Source organism: Oryzias latipes, chromosome 24 (genome assembly GCF_053564925.1).
Source record: "Oryzias latipes strain Hd-rR chromosome 24, Olatipes_Hd-rR_3.1".
Lineage (NCBI taxonomy): Eukaryota > Metazoa > Chordata > Actinopteri > Beloniformes > Adrianichthyidae > Oryzias > Oryzias latipes.
In genome coordinates, this window is record NC_136260.1 from 22870826 (window position 1) to 22885066 (window position 14241).

General features: G+C 41.2%; 1 protein-coding gene across 3 annotated transcripts in view; it reads left to right on the forward strand.

Moving 5' to 3' along the window:
• The window catches only part of plcb4b (phospholipase C, beta 4b), a 69866-nt gene that overhangs the window by 34954 nt on the left and 20671 nt on the right, over positions 1–14241 (forward strand). For 2 of the 3 annotated variants that reach the window (XM_004083333.5, XM_011491427.4), the window contains exons 5-17: positions 2887–2967; positions 4840–4899; positions 8767–8910; positions 9895–9974; positions 10056–10109; positions 10191–10272; positions 10341–10441; positions 10786–10843; positions 12934–13042; positions 13408–13618; positions 13705–13798; positions 13980–14059; positions 14137–14221. In XM_004083333.5, coding sequence (XP_004083381.1) covers positions 2887–2967; positions 4840–4899; positions 8767–8910; positions 9895–9974; positions 10056–10109; positions 10191–10272; positions 10341–10441; positions 10786–10843; positions 12934–13042; positions 13408–13618; positions 13705–13798; positions 13980–14059; positions 14137–14221 — 1239 coding nt within the window. The remainder of the gene's footprint in view (positions 1–2886; positions 2968–4839; positions 4900–8766; positions 8911–9894; positions 9975–10055; positions 10110–10190; positions 10273–10340; positions 10442–10785; positions 10844–12933; positions 13043–13407; positions 13619–13704; positions 13799–13979; positions 14060–14136; positions 14222–14241) is intronic. The other variant, XM_078943208.1, reaches the window with a different exon arrangement.

Below are 14241 nucleotides of genomic sequence, written 5' to 3' on the forward strand. Positions count from 1 at the left end.
TTGGTTGAGAATTACGTTGAGAATTAGTTCCTGCATATTCTACATATTTTATTAACAATTATTATGTAAATCATATGCAATTGTGCGTGATTTTTGCGAGATGCACACGTAAATGTGTCAACCGTTCCACATATATCTAACAGACTTTTCACGCACCGATGTATAACTTTTAAATCACGTAAATGGCGCACATATCACGTTAAAATTACATAATTGAGGGACAAATTACTGATGAATTGCATATAAAAAGGCACAATAATCACGCACGGTTCATTTTCTACGTTGGTTTACGTGTTCTTTGTGTGGTTTATTTTACTTCCTCTGTGGTTTGATCGTGGTTCATTCCTAATACATCTGTGAGAAATTCACATAAATAATTAAAACCTTTCCCACTTTTTCCGCAAATATTCATGTATGTCCAATTTTCATCCATGTAACATGCGCAAAATGTACGTAGTGGCTGTGTGACATGACCTTAAAGAGGCTGGAACCTTTTAAAGAACAGGAACCCTGTGACTATGATGCTTCACCAACGCTTTTCTCTCTATCTACTTTCTCCAACTTGGAATTCATTTCCCTAATTATCTGCCAGAACCTTAATTTCCGTCAAATTTTTGGTTTGCTTTGATTTGCGATCACTTTACTATGATGAAACACAATTATGTTTTAAGGTTTAGTGTTAAAACTTGTGAAAATCCAACAGGGCAGGCGCCATGTTGGATTTCATGTACCAACAGGTGAAATGATTCTTGAGTTGATGACCATTGATACCATATTTAATGACGGCTTTTTCCGAAAAACTGAGTGGAGAAAGTGCAAATGGGTCATATTTGTGAACTCAAACATGATGCAGAATTACAGCATAACACAATTTTTGAGTTCTAACCGCCTTTTTTAACATGCAGGTTAAAACCCCAGCTCGGGGCAGTTTATACTAATAGTTTTACCACATCGCAATCTATTTGTGAGCAAAAGTTTGTAATTTTAGTCATTTCGACCAAACAAAAGAGCAAGCTTTAACAAGCTCATTGAATCCGTTTTTGATACAAGCAGACCCACAGCTGGATGCATTCAAAGCGCAGCTAAGTATTTGTGACCTAAAAGAAGATTTGAGGTTAGTTTTTGCAGGTAAACTTGTAATAACACATGGCTTATAGGTCCACCCCTGCCAGGGTTAATGTACGGGAGGTTTTGCCCAGTTTTACTCAGAAATGTATTCAGGACATCGAGGTAGGGCAGTTTGACATACAACAGGCAAAGTGTGTCACCCACATGGACCCACACATCAGGAAATCCCCTCAGTCCTCTCCTTCCGAAAATGTGAGGGGCGATAGCTGCTAATTCGGAGACTTGAAAGCGCGCGCAGACCGTCGCCACCGCCGCCGTCACATCCTCATCGGAGCACAGGCGGGGAATCTGGGGCACCGCGCTTCTGAAGGAAGTCCTCGGTGTGTTGCTGCTGTGAATCTGAGCCAAGCTGATGCCGGATGCGGTTAAAATCTGTCCTACATGCTAACAAGGCCGGCCTGCGCTGGTTGCCCAAAAGGGTCACGCTCAGAAATACCTGCACTATCGGATCAGATTATTGACAGTTTAGGATCATCTGTGCGGTAAACCGTGTCGCTGCTGCAGACAGCGTCACCGTAGGTTTAGATAAATCCATGCGGCATGGATTTTTCCCACTCGTGACTGACAGATGGTGGAGGCAGGTACCGGGGAAACGGGCCGGAACATCTGTGCCAGTGTTTGTGCCTGTGCAGGCGTCTGCATAATTCCAAGCCTCACAAACAAACACTCATTATGTGGATTTACTGTAACTGCCCTCCATCAATTTACAACACACACAATATTTTGTTTCTTCTTTGAATAGAAGAGTGTTGTGTTTAGTTTTTATGTCACCTATCAGAAAGCAATGATTAGGAGTAAATGCAGAAACTATTCAAACCAAAAGACTCCTTTGTGTTCCCTCTTCCAGGCAATAAGGATGTTCACGTGTCACAAAATGTTCTCTAATCGTCCTCAAAGATCGTCGTCGTTCCTTTTTTTTACGAGCTGGTACTCTAATGGAAGAACAGGATCCTGCTGTGTGTTCTTGCTGGTCAGGACGCGTCCTCCACTGAGCCGTCTGCTCTGTAAAAAATTAAGCCTGGATTCAGATAAAAGAAAGATGAGCTTTTAGCTGCACTTACAGCGGATCCTCTGCTGCCTAAATGGGGATTGTTCTCTGCGTCTTGGCGGCGGTTTCAGATGTCACGGCTGAGCTCAACGGCGCTCCAGCCTCGTCCCATTTCCAGCTGGGACTCTCATGGCAGCAGCATCCTGAAACGATAAATCAGGCTCCCCTGTTAGTGTGTGCGAGTGCATCACTGCTGCTGCTGCTGCTGCTGCTATTGTTAGAAAGAGAGTTACCCAGCAGCCCCATCTATTTTTAAACTCTGTTCGTTTGTGGCTTTTGTTTTTTAACAAGTGTGATGAATGGGGTTCAGAATAAAACACAGTCCTTGTGAGCGGCTAATTAGAGGTATCATTTTGACATTAAAACTCCATATTGTTGCAGCCTGGAGGGCCCGTTTGCTGCAGCATCACATCTAGATGAGGACACTCATGGACTAATGCATGCGGGTTCACGCATCCGTCTACTGCAGGACTATTCTGTTTTGATAAAAACAACCTGTTTAGAAACAGGTTAAAGGACATATGCATAAAGTGAAAGACCCACTCCAATGAAAATTGTGTTTTTAATATGTTCTTGTGGCTTTCTTCTGATGATGGATGACACATATGAAGACAACTAAACTTAAAAATGGCATTTCTGAGTATTTCTTTATTCAAATCGATGCACGTGGAGCTTGTTTGGATGGTTTTTTTGGACTTTGCTCTCTGCAGGACCCGTACCTTTTTGAGCCCAACTGTCTCGTGAGGGTGGATGAGTTTGGCTTCTTCATCACCTGGAAGAATGAGGGAAAGGTATGCATCAGATTGCATGTTATTTCTAACATGCGATTAAGGACAAGCGAAAAAAATACAACATTCCTAAAAACTGATATTAAAAAAAACAACAACAGTAATAAACAAAAAAGATCATTTTTGTGTCTGAAAAAGCAGTTTAGGCCAGTTGGAAAGGCAGTGGGCAAAAGCTGAGCTTATTTAAGCCCCGCCCCCTTATCTTTTTCATACATCAACATAACACTCACTATAAACTAAGAAACAATCAAATGTTTTGTTTTGTTTTTGCTATCACTGCTATCCTGCTCAGATTATCACCATCCTCATATTCCCACATACCAATCACACACATCCAATCCATTTTTTTTACAAAGTGTTTTAAAAATGACAATATTTAACGAATGCTTTTGTCTCCCAGATTATTCCATTTTTTACCCCACACAGACACACACTAACTTATTCAAGAGGCAGTGTCACCCTCAGTAGTACCTGAACCCATAAGTACATTAGCCAATCACATTTGTTGTTTACAATGTTGCAGAAAGTCGCCGACCCACCGTTAGCATAGTTTTCATTCAAAATTGAATTTGATAGTTTCAATAAGGTCATTTGCATTCAAATGTTTGGTTTGAAACAAACATAACAAGAGTCATGAAACCTAATTGTTTTTGGAAAAAATGCTTGGAAACCCAACATAGCTTAGTGACAGTTTGCACTTTTTTTAACACGTCTTTTATATTGTTTCGACCCTGTCTTTGCTGCGTTTTTGGATTTACTCATTTTTTATTTTGTCTGTATAGTTTTGATGTTAGTTATAAAACACAAAGGAAATGGATCTCAACCAAGTTAAGAGTTTATTGTTAAATTTTTATTTAATACAGTGAAAAAAATATCAGTAAAAAAAAAGAGGAATCTGAAAAAGACCCTGGACTAATACGGATGAAAATTGCTTCTTCCTCTCTGACTATACGACTTCTTACGGACTGTAAATTTCTTTTGAGTATTGGTTGGTAAATAATCGAGGAATTCTACTAATTTAGATTGTAAAAAAAAAAGGTTTTTTCTACGCTCTAAGAATCACTGCAAAAGAGGTATCTTAAACATAGGAAAATAAAACATTTTACATGAAGAAAATCCATTTGGACTCATTTTAATAATAATTTCCTCATTTCCAGAGCCTTGCTCTTAGTGAGACGAAAAATTCAGGACTGCCGATTTTCAGGAAAGCTTAGAAAGGTGTAGATCAAAGATAAAACCTGGCAAAATATCTCGAATGTCTATAAAACAAAGTTTGAAATGTTTGCATTAATCACATAGTTTGCAGTGTGATTGATGCAGACTGCTCTTCTTTAATGGATGTACAGTACAGAACAAAGGTTTGGACACACCTTCTCATTCAAAGAGTTTTCTTTATTTCCATGACTATGAAAATTGTAGATTCACACTGAAGGCATCAAAACTATGAAGTAATACATGTGTAATTATATACATAACAAAAAAGTGTGAAACAACTGAAATATGTCATATTGTAGGTTCTTCATTGTAGCCACCTTTTGCTTTGATTACTGCTTTGCACACTCTTGGCATTCCACATGTGTTCATTCATATTTTTGATGCCTTCAGTTTGAATCTACAATTTTCATAGTCATGAAAAAAAAAGAAAACTCTTTGAATAAGAAGGTCTGTCCAGACTTTTGGTTTGCACTGTATATAGTTAAGTTCTTCAATACATTTCCAAATGATTGGCAGATACCTGCAGAGGAAGAACACACTTTTTTCTATTGCCATAAAGTGTTGAGTCTCATGAGTTTATTTTTGTAATAATTCAGAAACATTGTTTTTGTGAATATCTATCATTCTACATCTGCTTTATTCTCCACCCTTTTCTTCCAGGAGGGTCAGGTTCTTGAGTGTTCCTTGATCAACAGCATTCGGGTTGGAGCCGTCCCAAAGGTGAGACTTGATGAAAGTCACATTTAAAGTCATTCTGACATAAACCCTCCCTTTTTAAACCTCTGATGTGACTCTGATGGGGTTAAAACAGCTTCAGTAATATTAGTAGTTGTATTTAACCTTTAGTTTACCAGGAAGTAAAACCTCTATTCAAGAGAGACCTGGCCAAGAGGCATTGATTGGCACATGAAGACAAAAAGATAAAAATGTGGTTACAGCATTGTTTTAAGCAGCTTAAGGAGGCGTGTTCCTGCAGATGCAAAGCCTTCTGAGTCATGTTCCATGACAGAGGAGCAGAAAATGTTGTTTTTCTGTGCGGATCCTGGGAATGGATAGAAGAAGCCCGGAGTTGTATCCGCAATTAGCAGGAGATAAGAGACAGCACAAACATGAGGGCAGTTTACCCAGAATGGCCTTGTAGATGAAGGTTAGTCAGTGTCTGAGTGAAGGCCACAAAAGCAAAGAGTACAGCCGACAGTGATGGCTCCTATAGGCTGAAGAGAGAACTGTGATAATCCACAGAAGGCTGAAGAGGCAGCATTCGTGGACAGAACGTCCCCACAGTCCAGAACCGGAGGAAGGCGGTCTGAACAAGTCACCAGTGTACAGACAACCAAGCAGAAACTCAGCTTTTCCAGCAAATATACTGTGAGATGTAAAGGACGGTTCAATCCACACACTCAGATATCTATCTGTAGAGACTTTTTCAGTCACCTGCCAGAGTTTGAAGACCAGCCTGTAATGCATTTTGTCAATGAGCTCTGGAGAAAATGTGGTCGTAAAGTTGGTCTTTTTTGCATTAAGGACAAGCCTCAGCTGATGGAAATACTGATTAATAGAAGAAGCCGGGGACCTAACCGGTCCGTGGGACTGTTTTTACCGGACCACAGAGAGAGAGCACAAAAAAAAAGATATACTTTTTCCATTTTACCGTCTTTTCTGATTCTAAAGGAAATTTTACTTGGAAAAACATCTGGATTCTCCACCACATCCGACTCTTTGTTGACACATGTTAATTCACTCTGTCACATGTAAAGAATCCATCCGTTACTTTCCTAAAGCAGCTGCTCTGACCGCTAAATGAAAACCTCCAAGCTAGCAAAGTTAACAAAAAAAAGTAACGTATTTGGAAACTTTCTTTTGACAGAAAAGAACCAAAAGTTGTTCAAATGGTGGATATATGGTGGATCTATATATCATTTTTATGGTTCCTACATACAATTTAAACTACAAATAAAGTTTTTTAAGCATTTATTTTACAGCGGATGAAGATCAACATAAGCCCACTTCAGCATTGTGCAAACCCATTTGTGAACATTTTTTCTGTGGCCTGAAAGAGGTTGGGGACCCTTTGGTGTAGATGATAGTATCATCTGCATATAGATTGAACTTAACATTTGGCAACTGACTATCCAAGCTCTTTATAAAAATGTGGATATCATGCTTATATAATCCAAAGCTACATGAGTGTATTTAGGCAACACAATTTCTGATCAAGTCCCAGTTACCGTTCTCATTCCTGACCGTCAATCCTTCAAACAACAAATTTAAAAGAAACGGCACAGAAGATACAAATGAAATCTGAACCCATCAATATTTATGGACAATTTAGCCCCAGGTTGCATTTAAAATAGTTTTATTTACGGCTCTGGTTGTGCGTTTGACCCCAAAAGGAAGGATGGAAAATATGACGATCTGATGATAAGAATTATTGCTGGGGAGTTCACACCTCTGGTTCGAGAGCCTGTGGGTCTAAAAACAAAAAGTCATCCTGACGCACCTGAAACGATGAGAAGTAATATTTCTTTTCTTTTCTTTTTTAATTACTGCTGGAAACCAGACTGCTAGTGATATATCAAAAGATCCACACAAACAAAAACCTGCAGGCCTTTCCCTTGAATTAAATATTGATCCAAACTGTGCAGCATTGACAATAACATACTACGTAACTGTGTTTGGCCGGTCTGAATAATGAACGCTGCTAATGGATACTCGTGTGGGTACTAATTAGGATGCAAACCCATAAAAATACCAGCATTTAGACGCCTGACCAAAAGGCCCTGAAAGGCTGAAGCGCGGGCAGATTGCATACGTGCTGCTGACAGCAGGATGGAGCCTGTTGGAGGGCACGTAAACAGATCCTGCCGCCTGATAGCAGCTCGTTCCGTCTGCTCAGAGGCTGTTTGGTACGCAGCGCACTAGTTAAAGGGAGGCTTTTATCAGAGGAGGACACTGTTACACAAGCATGAGTGAAAAATCAATGCGATTGCATGATTTGGGCGAGGATTTTGAAGCTACACAACCTGTTCCTCTCTACGGAACAATACAATCATAACCGTTATCTACCATGATTGTGAAGGGAAACGTACAGGAATCAGATCCGTTCCATGTTGAAACTATGTGATATAGATGCACAGATGTGTGTGCTGTCACTCACTTCTTGGAGTTGGTTTTCAGCCTGCGATTTTTGATGCTGTCCCAGGTGGGACAAACAAGCCTAACAGCTGTTGGGGCACACCCAGCAATACAGCTGCAGTCCTGGTCACCTGTCAATCACAGTGTCTCACCTCTGAGCACATTTTTGGTCCTTAATGTTAAATATAAGCACAGGTTTTGGAGTCAAATTGTTAGATATCTGGGATTGGTGCTGTAAAGTTTTACATTAAAATAAATCCGGATGAACTTACACTACTCACTATACGTACTTTTCCTATTTGGTTTAGATTTTAATGAAATGCACAAAAGTTTCCTTTGAAATTATTAATAATGAATGAGAGGAAACACAATTTTTATTTGTTTGATATGAAAAATGAAGACAATGATAAAAATAGCCCCAAATAATAAACATTGTCCATGTCAAAAAGACGTACTTCAACTATTTTCTGCAATGACAGCTGGACAGTGACATCTCATGCTCCTCACCAGCCTCATAATCTTGTTCTAAGACTTTCCATTTTCACGACTGCCATTTGCAGTTCTCTCTGGTCACTTGGGGGTCCAATCATCCAGTCTCTGCTTCTACTGGTCCCAGATGTGATCTATGGGGTTCAGGTCAGGGGTCATTGCTGGCCGTATGAGGCCCTCCCACTTCCTGAAGTCCAGCTCTGACACAATGTGGTGAAGTATCATCAGCTCTGAACAGAAAGTTGGGGCGTGCTGGTGATTCTATGATGTCTAACCTAATCGGTTAAGCCTGACCAGACTGTTGTACCTCCTCCACCAAAGCCATTCCTCAGGACCATGTTGGCCGGTGTATCGCTCACCTCGCCTTCTCCTGCAACACTGACAACCAATCCTGTGCAAGGTGACCCGACACTCATCAGCGAACAGGACAGTTGCTGCGTTGTCCAGGGCGATGTCTTGGTGTCGGTGGAGTCACGCGCCGCAGTCGTCTGTCATTCAAGTCAAAGCGGTGGAGACAGTTATGAAAGTTTTGCCTAGAAACCCTAGCAGTCCCCACATCTGGTAAACGGGCCTGCAGCTGTGTGGCGTTTGCTAAACCACGTTTGAGTGCAAAGGTCCCGGTACCGGTCATGGTTGTGGTCTGTCACTCACAGGTCTGTCACAAACTCTGCCAATAGTTCTAAGACACACCAAGTTCACCTGCAGCATCTGACTGTCTGCCACCAACCTGAAGGCGCCATGGCCAAATGGTGCTGCTCGTCCTTTAAGCATCGTCGCGTGTTCATGGCTGTTTGAATAATGAACCCGAAAAGGCTTTTCTTTTAGAATTTCTCGGTTGTGGCCCCAATAAGTCAGACACCGTTAGACCAGGTAAACTTGTTACCAGGTAAACTGGCATAGCCCCAGTTTTCCAACCTGCATCAATCAAGTGTTGCAATGTTTTATTTCCTGTTCTTCCCACAGGACCCAAAGATCCTGTCTTCGTTTGAGAGCATTGGGAAGACGGAGGCAGATCTGGAGGGGTGCATCATCTGCATCTGCAGCGGGGCCGACCTGGTCAACCTCAGCTTCATGTTCATGGTAGCAGACAATCCCGAAACAGCCAGGGTAAGCCCCGCCTCCTTTAGCAGCGGCGTACCAACATTTCATGTTTGTCTGTCAGTACCTTGACTTTTTTTTTTTTTTTTGTGTTGGTTTAGTAAAAACTCTCTTTCTTTGTGGTATTTGTTTCAGAAAACTAAACATAAATGCGTCAATTATCATTTTATACACTGAGAAAAATGCTTGAAAAGTCTTTAATAATAGATTGATGTATTAGGAATAAAAAACACCAATAAAAAATGTTTTTTATTTTTTTTTTTTATAAATATTTTATAAAAAAAACTCCTCACCTTGATTCACTCTGTTTGCGGTCATGAGCCAAGGCTTTGCAGAAAACACTGCAGGGATTTGGGATTTCACTGTGTCCTGTTGATGAAATGACTCTTAAAATTCATTTTGTTATGATGATTTCATTTATAATGTAGAGCAACTATATTGTATATCAGTCCTATTCTTTTTTCACAAGTAAACATGTTTTTTCAAACACTCAGGTGCTTAAAACATCTGTAAAAATATTTATATTTGATCAAAAATGATATTTTTGGTGAAAACTCCTACCTTGGATCACATGAGCAGCAAAGATGAGCATATTTAAAAATAATTGAGTAAATTACATAAATGTAAGTCAAGTGATTCACATGTTTTGTCGTTTTTTTTTTGCTCAGGATAATTACGTAGAAAATCTAATTTGAATAAATACAGGACAGATAATGCATTAGGTTTGATTTCCTGGAGTTATTCTGCAAAACTAGATGCAGTAAAATCACAATTCGAATTCATTTCGACATTGTATGTGGTCATATTTGAGGGAATTATTTATCATCTTAAAATTTGGTAACCTGAGATTATAGGATGATTACAAATTGAAGAAACCATTTAAGGCACACATTTTACGTTTACTTTTTTACACACAGCTTGTTTTTTAATGTTCTCCACATGAGATCCGCTAGCTTTGCACCGGTCAGTCAGGTTTTTTTTATTTTCTTGCAGAAGTGGATCGAAGGTTTGAGGTCGGTTATCCACAACTTTAAAGCCAACAATGTTTGTCCAATGACATGCTTAAAGAAACAGTAAGTATGCGTCAGAAGTTTGGGTTTTCCTGCTTTTTCTTCACTCTCCTCATGTTTAATTTGGCTTTTTTTCTTATTTAGTTGGATGAAAATGTGTTTCCTGACAAACATAAATGGAAAGATTCCTGTGAGAGGGTAGGACGAAGCTCCAAAGGTTTGGTCATTTCTCTTCCGAGCTGAGTTTTTATGACTCGTCATGACGCTTTGCCCCTTCAGCATTACACGAACATTCGCATCAGGAAAGACGGAGAAAGGGATCTTCCAGGCTCTGAAGGATCTTGGCCTCCCCAGTGGAAAGGTCAGTCGCTGATGGGAGTTCAGTTTTCGTTCAGAAACCACAACCGCATGGCCTCCTTTCCTCCACAGAATGACGAGATCGAACCTTCAGACTTCACTTTTGACATGTTTTACGCCCTGACGCAGAAGATCTGCCCCCGCACAGACATAGAGGAGCTCTTCAAGAAAATGTGAGCTTCGGGATTTTGTGCATTTTTTAAATCCTTTTTGACATCAAAGCACTGATTGGTCATTTGAAACAGCAATAGTTCAGTTGAAGTGACACATTTAGCTTTTATTATGGATGTTTTTCTGCATCTGCTGCACTAACTATGCCTGGACAGCCTAACCTGCTTCCACAGTTCAAACTTTAATTACATTCAACCTACTGACAACATTCAACACAGAGATTAACACTTAGAAATTATACAAATTGTGAATAATGTTGCTTTCTAAATTTAACTGTGTGAATAGTTCTGAGGGAATCTGTTTTAAGAAGCGTAATTTTTTTTTCTCCTAATCAATTTCTTTGCAGCAATGGGAACAAAACTGATTATTTAACTGTAGACCATTTAGTCAGCTTTCTGAATGAAGTAAGCTCTTTATCATTCCTTAATGTGTCTGTGTAGCTGCCTTGCTCCTGCCCTCCTGTGCTGCCCCTCCCCTTCTTGGGGTAGAAGTTGCCCTGAAGCCCGGCTGCCGTCATTACGTCTCTATTTTGCAGCACAAACACAGTATTCAACTTACAGTCAGCCTGCAAGGGCAACTTCCACCAGATCCCCCGCTCTGCATGCCCTCCTCATCCCATTCCCGTGCTCTCCCTGGCGTGGCTTCGCCTGCCTCTCTCTGATTGGTGTTGCCATGACAACCGGAGGGAAGGGGTTTCCATCCAGTCGTGTCGTGCTCGGTTCATCTCGTTTCCTGCTGTGTTTCTGTGTTCTGTGGCTGAGTTCCTGCTTAGCAGCGCCGCTGTGCAGTCACACGTGCACCGCTTCAGGCTCTGGACGCAATCAGATTAAGTCCCACCTGGCTCCGCGAGCGGCCAGTATGATGTCTGGATGCTGTTTTTGTGTCAGAGCTGCTTTCAACGCCTCCCACACAAATGACTTCTGTATTTTGAAGCAACAATCAAGCGCAGCAATCGGTGTTGTCGTGTATTTCTATGGAGGTAATTCAGTCGTAATAATCAGAAAAGCACACAAGCTGTTTCACAAATACACACGCTCTGATTCACAACTATAATTTTATGCAAACGTGCAATATACATTTGGAAATGCACACTTAATATTTCACACATGCACAATAAGTGTTTCTCACAAATGTCCACGCTGTGTTTCACAAAAACACAAAATGATTTCAGATTTATTGGGGCCATTCGATTGGCTGAAAGTGAACACGCCTGCTTTGCTGATGGGTTTGATTGACAGATTCATTAGCCAATGATGCCATTGGTTGACCTGCAGCGCCAAAATTGACTGCAGGGGTTTGCCTCACACATGTGGGGAGATTCAGTATGAGCTGAGTTCATATTACAAGTGTACCTAAAAATCATGTTTGTGAAGCATCCATTGTGCATTTGTGAAACATTTAGTGTGCATGCATGAAACACAATGTGTGCATTTCCAATTTTATATTGCACGTTTGCATCAAGTTACATTTGTGAATCAAGGCCCGTTCACACCGGGACGAATTTCGCCGGCGATTTTCGCCGACGTTTAACGCCTCGTGACTAAACAAAGGGCACCAACGAGAGTGTGCACACCGAGGCGAAAAAACGCCAAGCGTTAAAGCGTCAAAAAAAAAAAACGCCTCGGGTTCGTTTTTTTTTTTCGACGCGTTGCGTCGAAATCTACTCGACCAATGAGAATGGCGCTTTTGCTCACGTGTCTGGAGCTTCTGAAGTTACAGTAAAACACAACTTGGGGGCGCTCAAACACAAAACTGCCTTGCTGAGCACACATACCAGCGAAGAAGATAGACGCCAAGTAGCGTCTACACTGCCGCAAAGCAATAATGACGGACATTCTAAAATATCCCCGAACCAAGCACCAGTTGGAGCTACTGGTGCTTGAAATATTCATGTTTTCTTTGTATGATTCTGACAAGCGCGTAAATACTTGCTCTCTTCTTCTGAGTGAAAAGCGACTTTAAGAAGCGTAAAGTTGCGCAGCGCCACCTTGTGTACAGGAGTATTTCTGTTTTACATTAAGCGCCATCTAATGTCAGGGAATGAAATTGCATGTTCACTCCACTCATCGTCAGCGAAAATCGCCTGGGTGTGAACACAAAAAACGTGTTGAAAAACGCTGGCGAATAACGCCTGGCGAATATTCGTCCCGGTGTGTACGGGCCTTCAGAGTGTGTGTATTTGTGAAACAGGTTTTGTGTATTTCTGATAATTGAGACTGAATGAACTCCATATATTTCTGCTCAAATTTAGTTTCTTTAAAAACACAACTAACGTCATCTGGAGGATTTAACTAACATTTTGGAATCGTTGCACCCAATAAATCAACCTAAAAACAAAATAATGACACAGATTGAAATCAATTCCCCACAGATTACATATATGTTGACACACACCTGGTGGCTTTTTAGTTCCTGTCCTGTTGCTGTTTGTGCTTGATCAGCTGTGTGTTTAGCGCTACGCCGGGACCCAAATGACCTCTGTGCTGTTCTCCAGAACCAACGGGACCCCAGGCTAAATGAGATTCTGTTTCCATTCTACGACCCGAAGAGAGCCATGCAGATCATTGAAAAATATGAAAGAGATGAAGAACTGAAGAAGAAAGGTGAGGAGATGTTTGAGCCTCTGCTGCCACCTGTCTGTGAGGCCTTGAACCTGCAACATTGACAGGACTTCTTGAAAGACCAACTCAAATGAAAATTTTAATGTTCTTGTGGCATTTTTCTGATGATTTAAAGAAAATGAAGCCTTAAGTTGTATTTCTGAGTATTTCTTTATGCAGATGAATCAGGAGCAGGTGAAAAAATGCGGTTTGAAACTTGAGAAATCATGCCGTTTTTTTAGGCTAAAAACAGCAAAATCCTAATTAAAAGGCCACTGTGAACACTTTGAAAAAATGATCTATTGTCAAAGGTCATCAAATATGTCACCAGGTGAAAACGTGGCTCCCTCCTGCGCTTCTTTTTCCAGGCCGCATGTCCAGTGACGGATTCTGTCGATATCTAATGTCTGACGAAAATGCTCCGGTGTTCCTGGACCGGCTGGAGCTGTATCAAGAAATGGACCAGCCGCTGGCGCACTACTTCATCAGCTCCTCCCACAACACGTATCTGACAGGCAGACAGTTTGGAGGGAAGTCGTCCGTGGAGATGTATCGGCAGGTTCTTCTGTCTGGATGCAGGTGCCTCGACATTCTTATGGTCTTTGCGCTTCTTCCATCTTCATTAGCAGAGTCTAGACAGTCGATGTATCCGCTCTGTTCTTTAGATGTGTGGAGCTGGACTGCTGGGATGGCAAAGGAGAAGACCAGGAACCCATCATTACTCATGGCAAGGCCATGTGCACAGACATCCTGTTCAAGGTAAGCATGGGAAATCATTTATTTCTATTTTCTTCAGGAAAAAACTTGAAGAAAGAGGGGTCAAAGCATGATGAATAGTGTAGCCTTATTTTTACTTCATAATGTTAGTCTGCCCCCTTGTGTTTCCCATGCGACATTACACCACAGGTAATGAAGTCTTTAATTCTGCCTTTCATCACAGGACGTCATCCAGGCCATCAAGGAGACGGCTTTCGTCACGTCAGACTATCCGGTCATTTTATCCTTTGAAAATCACTGCAGGTAGATGTGCAGCGGAGATCTTTGCATTCTGGGACATGTACACATGCAACATTTGCCTTTTTGTGTCCACTCCCTAGTAAGCCACAACAGTACAAGATGGCCAAGTACTGCGAGGAGATCTTTGGAGACCTGCTCCTCAAACAGCCTCTGGAGAGCCACCCTGTGAGATGTTTCTCCTCCTC